Source organism: Fringilla coelebs, assembly GCF_963513975.1.
Source record: "Fringilla coelebs genome assembly, chromosome: 9".
NCBI classification, from domain to species: Eukaryota; Metazoa; Chordata; class Aves; order Passeriformes; family Fringillidae; genus Fringilla; species Fringilla coelebs.
The window spans coordinates 9,604,018-9,613,351 of record NC_140067.1 but is presented as its reverse complement, the minus strand read 5'-3'; the positions used below and the strand labels follow the sequence as shown (position 1 = coordinate 9,613,351).

Sequence of the window (9,334 nt, the reverse complement as noted above, 5' to 3'; positions counted from 1 at the left end):
GGGGACATTGGGGGCTCTGTGTGTGGGTGTACTGGGGACACTGGGCACTCTGTGTGTGGGGTGTACTGGGGACACTGGGGGCTCCCTGTGGGGTGTACTGGGGACACTGGGGGCTCTGTGTGTGGGGTGCACTGGGGACACTGGGCACTCTGTGTGTAGGGTGTACTGGGGACACTGGGGGCTCTGTGTTTGGGGTGTACTGGGGACACTGGGCACTCTGTGTGTGGGATGTACTGGGGACACTGGGGGCTCCCTGTGGGGTGTACTGGGGACACTGGGGTCAGTTTGCAGCTGTGCTCCCCACACCTTGTCCAGAGAAGGGACAGGACTCACAGCGCTCCCTGCCCCCACGCTCTCCGCCCCGCAGGAGCCTCTGCGGGCAGCACCCAGCGGCCAGTGCCAGCCTGACCCTTGCAGCTGATCCTTCCAGCTGCAGTCCCCGACCTAGAGAAGCACAGACACAACCAGCACCTGGGGCAGGACAGCAGGATCTGCCCCTGCAGTTTTATTGAATCCAGTGTCCCCGAGGCTCCCACAGCGTGGGCACATGGGGGTCTCATTCATCCCAGGGGTCCTTGTCGGTGTCGATGGACATGCAGTTGTACACGGCATAGCGCAGCATCTCCTCGCAGATCTTGGCCCTGGCAGGGGGAACGCCAGGTCACAGCCACGATGGCCACAGAAAACCTCAGGCTTCCCTCCCCACGCCTGCCTGGACATCCCCCAGGGGAAGGCCTGGGGAGTCTTGATGGGAACCCCAACACCAGCCCCAGGGAGTGGGGAGCATCCCTATCCCCAGCTCAACTCACGAGGAATAGTTGGGCAAGAAGAAGTTGCAGGAGCACGTGCAGGCCTGTGGCAGCAGGTCCCACGCATCCAAGCTTGGGAGAAAGGAGAGTCAGACCCCAGCACAGCAACCTGACATCGTGTGGGGACCCCAGCATGGCACAGGGACCCCAGGCAGGATGGACTCACTTGGACCTTTCCGGGTAGACAGTGATCTGAACTGGGAGGCGGCTCCGGCCGGTGACAAACTTGAGGAAACGGCTGAGATCCTCTGAGGGGAAGGACAGAGCTCAGGTCTCAGGGACAGGGGTGTCCCAGCAAGATCTGCCTCGCAGAATCACCCCAGGAACAATGGGCAAAGCTAAGGGATCCTCTCAGAATCCCAGGAAGGGCCGGGTGGGATGACTCCAGCCGCTTCCCAGGGAAGCACCTGGTGAGTACCCCTGAGGCACAGGGCAGTGGGTACCCCATACCCCAGCCTGTCCTACTGCACATGAAGAGCAGGTAAAGGTTTGGGGTCACTCACCACTGGTGAAGTTGTTGAGTGCCTCCAAGAAATACCGGATACGAGTATCATCAGGGGGGAAGTCATAAAACTTGACTGCAACAAGGAATGTGCAATGGCTTAATTAGAAACTCCCAACAAAGCAAAGGAATGGAGGAGACCCTCTGCTCCTCACTGAGCCCATGAAAGCCCCTGGCACCCCTGAGTGGGACCAGCACCTTGTGTCACAGCGGGTGGAGAAACAGAGGTCCTAGTTTGCAGAGTGGCCACTCACCTCTGCCCATAGCAGCTAAGGACCAGATGGACCAGAGTGGGGTTTGCTGCTAAACCTGAAGCATCCAGGGACCCTCGAACTAATTCTCCCCCAGGCTCTCAGGCACCCCATGACTAGGATCCATGTGCAGGATAAGCATTATCAAGGGGATCCCCTGTCCTTGTGGAGGGCAGGGAGCAGCTCTGGGCTGGCCCTGTGACTTACTGAACTTCTGCAGCTCAGCTGCTGTGATCTCTGGCTCCCCGCAGATCCTCTTCTCCATCTGCTGCCAGGTGAGCAGGTCCAGCACGGGCTGGGGCACCACACGGAGCAGCCCAGCACGTATGGCTGCAATCTGCAGGGACACAGGATGGCCTCCATGTCACCATGGTGGGTCTGAGCCCCAGGCAGCCACCCAGGGCTCTGGGGACAGCAACCACAGGACCCCAAAAGGGATTCCCCAGGGCACACAGACATCCTGGGCATGGGATGCACAAAGAAACCACCCAGCTGGAGCTGGCAACCACCAGTCCCACAAGTACCAGGACATCTTGCCACAGGAGCAGGGTCCCCTTGCAGCCCTGTCAGCCCTGGGGGACAGTGTCACCTGCTCCTTGCTCTCCTCCAGCCGAGCCTTTTGCACCAGGCGGATGAACTCCTTGCGGTCCTCGTAGCGCACGGCGGTGTTGCTGCCGTTGGGGATCAGCTCCACCATGCGCTGGTCACTCAGCACTGTGGTGTAGGTCAGCTCTCTGCCAAATGTGAACTCAAAGCCATCCTTGTCCACCCTCTCCAGCACCTCCAGCAGCTTCACCTGCAATCCAAATGAGCAAGACCCACCACAGTTTTGTGGAGCCAGAGCAGCCATGAGAGAGCACAGCGCTGCCCTGCCAGCACCCGGCCCTGCTCACCAGCTCTGAGTCCACAGTGGCAAAGTCCTTGCTCCAGCTGACCTCCTCCCCTGCCAGCTGCTTCCACACCAGCGCTGGCAAAGACAGGATCTGCCAAAAGGAGTGAACACAAGCATTCTCCTCCTGCCTCTTCTTCACCCATGGGCAGCCCCTCTGCCCAAGACAGGAGGGCCGCTGCCAAGCCCCCTCACTGGCCAGGAAGGATCTGCTGAGCTCACCAGAAACTCCTTGCTCCTCAGGGCTGCTCCCATCAGCTGCCCGATCCACTCATACTTGGGGAAGTCCTTACAGGAGGGGTTGGGGACATACATGTCCCTGGTGTCACTGCTGCTGCTAGCCTGTGTGAGAGATTCTTAGGACACAGAGATGTGACGAGCCCAGCATGGTCTCTCCTGCAGCCTCCCCCCCCATCCACCCCTCCACCTGCTTCTCCTGCCCTTTACACCCCTCCAGGAGATCTCCACCACCCAGGTACAAGCACAGTCCCCCAGCCAACAGCCCTGCAAGCATTAAGGTAGGGCTAACACCCCAGCTCTGCTGACTGACTCCCCTGGCCTGGACAGGCAGACTGTGGGATGCCAAACCTGATTGGAGGTGCGCACAAAGAACGGCAGGGGCACCGGGACATCGCTGGAGCTGGGACACAGTTCCTCTGACACATCTGACAGGCTGTCCCGAAAGCCACCACCTGCAGGGGGGGCAGAGGATGGTTAGTGCCTGATACACCAGGGCCAGACACTGAGCCACAGCATCTGGCCAAGCTGCTCCTCTCTCTAGGGCAGCAGCAGCACTGGTGGGGTAGGGGAGATACAGGGATGATCTCCTGTTTGCAGAGCAGGGGGCTGCCTCTCCCAGAGCAGCTGGGACAGCATGGGCACCCACTGAGCTGCACCCCAACACCCCCAGGGGAGAGCTCTCACCATTGTCAATGATGCCCTCAGTGATGAAATCGCACTCCCACCACTGGCTGTAGGTCAGGGGCCACCTGTGGGGAAGCAACAGCCCCATGCACATCCCTCCTCCAAGCATACCAGCAGCACCTGGAATCCCCTTGCACCCTGCTCTGGGGAAGTGACACCCCACAAATATGACACTAAAGACCTACCTGTAGTCCAGGGGCAGATTGTTCTTGGAAGATCTGAGGCCTTCATACAGCTGGAGAGTAGTAGAGCAGAAAGGGGATGAGATGGGGGCAAGATACCTGCTTGAAGTGACAGGTACCTGGCACAGGGCATGGTGGGGCCATACCTGGGTGAAAACAGCTTTCCTACAGCTGGGGTCCAGCGCGGGGTTGGCACGGTGCTCCCGGGCCAGGAGCCGGTTGATGTAGAGCTTAGGCACGCTGTGAGGAGCAGAGCTCTCCGAGGACTGCAGACAGTGGGCAATGAGGGCTTCACTCTGCTTGGACAGCAGCAGGAATGGCTTCATGCTCTAGCAAGGGACAAGCAGGGATTGTTGGAGGTCTGATCCTGCCACCACCTGCTGCCTTTTCCACTCCTCAAGTCAGCCCTGGTGTCACAGGGGATGTTCCTCCATCCCTGAGGCAATGCCAAACATGGCAGCTCTCAGGCCTGAGCTGGTCTGTCCCCACTGGATAAGGGGGAAACACTACAGCCCCCAGAAAACCTGAACTTGTGAGGAGATGCCCCTCCTGGCACCAGGGAAGCCTGGCACATGCTCACCCTGAGTGCATTGAAGGTGCCGATGCTGTCCTCGGAGAGCGGGATCAGGTAACACAGGACACTTTCCAGGAGCTGGACAAACCTGGAGACAGAAGAGAAGCTGTGTGAGGCTGCGGGAGAGCGGCATTTCACCACAACCCCTGGACACTGTGCTCCCTGCACATGGGTCCCCTCAGGGACATCAGACACCAGGCGAGCACCCTGGAGCAGCCACCCAGCACCCTCTGTCCAAGCACTTTATTTCATTTCCCAAAAAAAACGCTGCAAACAAGAGCAGCCCAGCCCATGCTGCTGCACTGCAGCTGAATCACTGAAGAAGGTCTCTCTGGGGCCAGTGCTGACCCCAGCCTGGGGTTGCCCTGCAGGTCAAGGCACGATGCTTTTTGGGACAGAGATCACTGTAGGAACTGGGGCATCCCTGTGCCGTACCTCTGGATGAGCACAGCTCGCCGGTACAGCACATCAGCATCCACCCCTTCCAGGAGAGGGTAGCGAACCAGCCGGGCTGGCTGGAACATGTCGGCGTTCAGGATCAGGTCCCACTCCCAGAAGGACATGATCTTAATCCCCTGCAGACGGACATTGTACCCTTGGTCTGCCGAGAAAGAACAGCGATGCTGTGTGTGCTGCAGCCAGCACGGCCTGGATGCTGCAACAGGAGGCCAGGCGCCCCCAGCACCTGCAGCACCTCATATGAAGCTCATTCCTCAACCTGCCCACCAGCGGATCCCAAAAAGCAGCAAATGTGGTAGGAAGAGCTGCAGGGTCAGGACTAGCTGTGGGTTTAGGGCCAGGCTGGGCTGGCAGCCACAGTCTGGGTGCACAGGCTCACCCCGGCACTCGAGGAAGCGGATCTCCAGCACGGGCATGTGGGTTTTCATGTCACGGAGGATGCAGACATTCTGGTAGCTGTTCCTGCACACAGCATGGAGGGAGATGGCAGAGCCATGAGGCACAGACAATGGTGAGGTGGCCAGCAAGGCACGGGCCACTCTGGCTCCCCAGCCAAGGATGTGCTTCTACCCATGCAAAAGCCCCCCCACCTCACCAGGGCTGTGGCAGGAGGTGCCCAAGCAGAGAAGAGGCTGTCAGAGGCACAGAGACGTTCTGGAGAAGGTGGAAGCCGCATCCAAAAAGCCAGAAAAGAGCACAAATTCAAAGCAGTACAGAAAGACAAGACAGCTGAGAGCAAGTCACTGCTCTTGGGAGTCCCAGCACATCTCACAATGGCAGAACCATCCTTCAAGCACAGTTGGTCATGCAAGGGTGGTGTGTTTTTGAAAGAAACAGGGATTTGTGTAAATCAGCAATTTACTAAGTGTATTTTCAACGCCTTGTCAAGGTCCCATCAAAGTCCTGTAAGCCCATGGGGAAAAAACACTGCAAGCATTCAGATGCAGTGAGGAACTGGCTCCTGCCACTGCAAAGGACACTTCTGCAGTCTCATGGGTGCTTCTTCAGAGACAGATTTCACTGCTCAGCCAGAAAACATCAAACAGGCACATTTGGGGGGAAGGCGAAGGAGACCTTTGCACTCCTGTGTAAGCCCCTGGCTGCCTTGCGAAGAGTGTTCAGGGCCCAGGTGAAGATGGAAAGGTGAAGCATCCCAGGATTTCTTGGCTACAGCATGGCAGAGATGCTCAGGAATGTGGCAGCAGTGGTGTGTGTTCCAAAAGTGAGAGGAAGAGGCAGAAAGACCACCAAAGTCACCAGGCAGAAGGAAGCACGCTGCAGACCAGCTGCTGCAGCATGGGTGAGGAGCAGGAGAGGAGATTAAGGCATTTGACTGGCACACGAAAGCAAGGGACCACCACACTTGTGGCAGCAGATGTAGCCTGCACCCAGAGAGTTCCAACCCTCAGAGAGCCACTGTCACTGGCAAGTCACTCAGAACCAACCCCAGCCCCATCCTTAATATCTGCTCAGGATGCAGAGACAGCTCAGGACTTTGGCACAAGCTGGGAACAGGTCGCTCCTCACTCATTACTCACTCGTTAATTAGGACTGTTCTCAGGTGCTGTAGCCTGCTTGGTGTTCCCCCATACACAGCCACTCGCCTGGGCACATGGGAGTTGGACTGCCCATCCAGCATCAGCCACAGCCTCCTGGGGGTGAGAAGAGCAAGGAACAGCATTTTCCTCTCCTCATGAGCTGCCTGGGCCCAGAGGTGCCCCAGACCTGGGGCAAAGCTGTGCCTTCCTGGGGTGCCCTTGGCAGCAGCTGCCCCCACCTCAACCTCACACCCCCAGCTGCAGCAGGGGGAAAGCAGGGTTGAAGAGGAAGATGGTGCTTTGCCCTGCACCCTGCCCTTCCCTGGCACAGCCATTGGCATGGAGGGACACCCCGAGGTCTCACTTGACAATGGTGCCTTTCTTCATGTTGAGCCGCACCCAGTGCTGCCCCGGGGGCCCGCTGCTCTCCCAGAAGGTGTGTGTCAGGTTGTCTGTCAGATGGGCTGCAACACAATCCTCCTGCAAGAGTGCAGTGAGCAGAGGGAGGGAGATGAGCATCCTTTGAGACACCATGGCCTCCTCTGAGATGTGTTTTGTGGGTCCAAAGGAGACCAGGAACAGGCCAGCCCCTTGCTTTGTTAGGCTGTGGGCGGATGGTGGCTCCCTGACATAGCAAACGGGCATAGCTGTGGACCCCTAGAGACACAATGGGGTGTTGACCCCAGAGACACAATGGGGTTTTGACCCCAACACCCAACTCCCAACTGCTTTGCTAGAGCAGCAAAACCCCCCCACTATCCCCAGCCCCTCACAGAGGGGACAGCCACAGCTGACCACTCCACCCCATATCTGTGGTGATGCTCACGTGTCTTGTGCTGATTGGAGGCTGCAGAGGAGCCCCACTACGCACCATGTGAGAGGAGACCTCGATGCTGTTGATGTGTTCTTTGGTGCAGTCAGCACACTGCAGCTTCTTCTCACTGTGATCGTACAGGAAAAGCCCCAGCTCCATGTCGTGCTCATAGGTCCAGCCTGGGGGCACAGACCTGCAGGGAGCCTCTGTGTTAACAGGACGAGGAGACCAGGCTGTGCCCCAAACCTGCCCACCAGCAGAGTGCAGGAGCCCCAGCCCCAGCTGAAAATAGCTGCAGTGTCTCATAGCCACCAAAGTGACATGGTGCCAGGCCCCTGTCCCTGCAGCACACAGATGGCATGGCTCTATCTCATCACTAGCACACCAGGCCACTCCATTTCACTGGGAATAGCAGTACACAAATCACTCCAATGGTCTATGGAGCAAAGGCCATCTTTGCTTGAGCAGTGCCGAGGTACCAATGTAAAAGGCATCTTATGGCACTCATCCTCCCCTTTCCCTCTCCAGACCCTGAAGCCAGTCTTGGCCCCGCAGGCATGTCCAGGCCCTGGCCAGCAGCTCTGCTCTAGGAGATGCATTCATACCGAAACTTCTGCACGGCAGCCTCATCCTGCTCTATAAGCCTGGGCATCTCTCCAAGGCGCATGGAATACGTCAGGTCCACCACTTGTTCCCAGCTGGAGCAGCAGGGGCGGAGGAGTCGCACAATGGAAAAGATGTGTCAGTGCTCAGTGTGTCCATTACTGCCTTAGCCTGAAGTGTAGTCAGCAGTAGTGGGGCACTGGGGGTGACACCCAGGAACAGCTGTGGGAAGGGTGAGTGTCCCTGCACCCGGGTATAGGCTGGGACAGAGCAGGGGAATCCCGGCCTGCACATGACCTACCATCAGGAAAATAAAATTTGAACTCTCTGATCACTGCACTACCTCTGTATCATTACTCAACCCAAATTCAAATTACTTAGAATGCCCCCGGTATCATCTTTATTCTGTGCAGGCGCTGCCACAAGCAAACAGGATTAATCTCCGAGGGAGCACCCACCTGCCCGCCGGTGCTCTGCGGGGATGGGTCCCACCTGCGCTGGAGGGAGTGAGTGGGCTGTGCTGGGCGTGCCCAAGGGATTTGCGATGGTTGGGTTGCATGTCCTCAGTGGGGACCGGTCACACGCGTCTCCAGCGCCCAGAGCCCAGTTCCTGCCCGGGGCCATACCTGACAGCAGGTCTGTAATCAACCCCCAGCGTTTGGTGCTGACATTGGATCCTCTGCACGGAATCAACCGGGACTAATTTATCTCCTCCCTCTCCGAACCTCTGCGCCAGGACCCAGCCCTCCGCCAAGTCACGGGTGCCCGCGTACTCCTCCAGCTGCTCCTGAAGGCACATCCCGTCCTGTCACCGCCGTCGGGACAGCCGGCATACCCGGGTGGTTCCCGCTGCCGCCGCACCTGCGTTACCTTGCTGAGCTTGACCCAGAGCCCGGCGCTGTTGCAGTACTCCTCGCCGGTGGCGCGCAGGCAGCCGCCCTTCCGCACCTCGATCGTGGCCCGCGCCGCCCGCTTGCCGCCCCGCGCCGGCCCCGGGCTGTCCCACACGCTGAGCAGGCTGCGGGCGGCGGCGGCCGAGGGGGCGGCCGAGGGGTCCTTGCAGATCTTGTACTGCACCTCCCGCGGCACGTAGCAGAGCGCGGCGGGCAGCGCCCGGGCGCGGCGGAAGCACTCGCTGCACTGCAGCAGGAACCGCAGCCGGCCCAGCACCTGGTGCGGCGCTTCCTCGCCCGCCCTCATCGCGCTCCGGACACCGGCCCCGCTGCGCTGCGCTCCGGGCTTCCCCGACCGTGCCCGCCCTGGAGTGCCCGCCGGGCCGGGGCGCCTCCGGCGGGGCCGCCGTGCCCGCCTCCCTCCGGGGCCGCCCCGCCTCGGGCAGCCCTCACTTCCCAGCTGCCGCCTCCACGCCAGGCAGGCGCCGCTCCGCCCGTGCCCCGGGCACGCCCCAGCGCTTCTTCATCACTCTCGGGCCGCAGCCGCTCCGGTCTCCAGCTCCGGGCCCCCTTTGCCAAGATGTGACTCTGTTACGCCCACTTCAGTATCTGGCAGGAGCCGACCCGGGTCACAGGCATCCCTTGCCCTAGCTTAGGATTCTGCTCTCTCTCCTCCAGCACCTCTGTCATTGCCTGCATTCCGATAAGCAGAGAGGGAATCCTGTGGCATCAAGGCACAGGGCTACATCTCCATTATGGATAGGGAAAAGAGGTTAGTGGGAATTCAGGTATGGGAGAGCCAGTTTCTGGCTGTTATATCCCTGCCCTGGGCCGGCCTGCAGCAGGTGGAGATGCTACAAGCACTGCTGGGTAGGAGGACAGGCTTCTCTGCTCAG

The 9,334-nt window shown here is 59.5% G+C and overlaps 1 protein-coding gene across 6 annotated transcripts; it reads right to left on the bottom strand.

Moving 5' to 3' along the window:
• Positions 1 to 499: 499 nt before the first annotated feature.
• On the bottom strand, positions 500 to 8,825 carry LOC311156935 (E3 ubiquitin-protein ligase HECTD3-like). Of its 6 annotated transcripts, none has more exons than XM_084211272.1 (22): positions 8,407 to 8,825; positions 8,172 to 8,326; positions 7,548 to 7,640; positions 7,000 to 7,135; positions 6,493 to 6,608; positions 6,129 to 6,242; positions 5,181 to 5,222; positions 4,970 to 5,052; positions 4,567 to 4,732; positions 4,138 to 4,219; positions 3,704 to 3,886; positions 3,561 to 3,610; positions 3,376 to 3,440; positions 3,040 to 3,143; positions 2,674 to 2,793; positions 2,456 to 2,545; positions 2,152 to 2,358; positions 1,770 to 1,899; positions 1,313 to 1,387; positions 976 to 1,057; positions 810 to 881; positions 500 to 641 (listed from the first exon to the last, which is right to left on the bottom strand). In XM_084211272.1, exons 1-22 carry the CDS (start codon positions 8,743 to 8,745, stop codon positions 557 to 559), a joined length of 2,589 nt encoding a protein of 862 aa, XP_084067398.1. In that variant the 5' UTR covers positions 8,746 to 8,825; the 3' UTR covers positions 500 to 556. The 6 variants fall into 6 exon arrangements, with proteins under 6 accessions (XP_084067398.1, XP_084067399.1, XP_084067400.1 ...); XM_084211273.1 differs by having other exon boundaries at positions 8,172 to 8,332; positions 8,416 to 8,825; XM_084211274.1 differs by lacking the exon at positions 5,181 to 5,222.
• Positions 8,826 to 9,334: the final 509 nt, after the last annotated feature.

What these genes read in the sequence shown, in the direction of transcription:
- LOC311156935 (XM_084211272.1), bottom strand. Translation starts at nt 8,745, where the DNA reads ATGAGGGCGGGCGAGGAAGCGCCGCACCAGGTGCTGGGCCGGCTGCGG. An exon ending in GATTACAGACCTGCTGTCAG is followed by an intron (nt 7,641 to 8,171) that starts GTATGGCCCCGG and finishes CTGCTGCTCCAG; the next exon opens with CTGGGAACAAGTGGTGGACC. An exon ending in CCTGCCACAGCCCTGGTGAG is followed by an intron (nt 5,053 to 5,180) that starts GTGGGGGGGCTT and finishes TGCTGTGTGCAG; the next exon opens with GAACAGCTACCAGAATGTCT.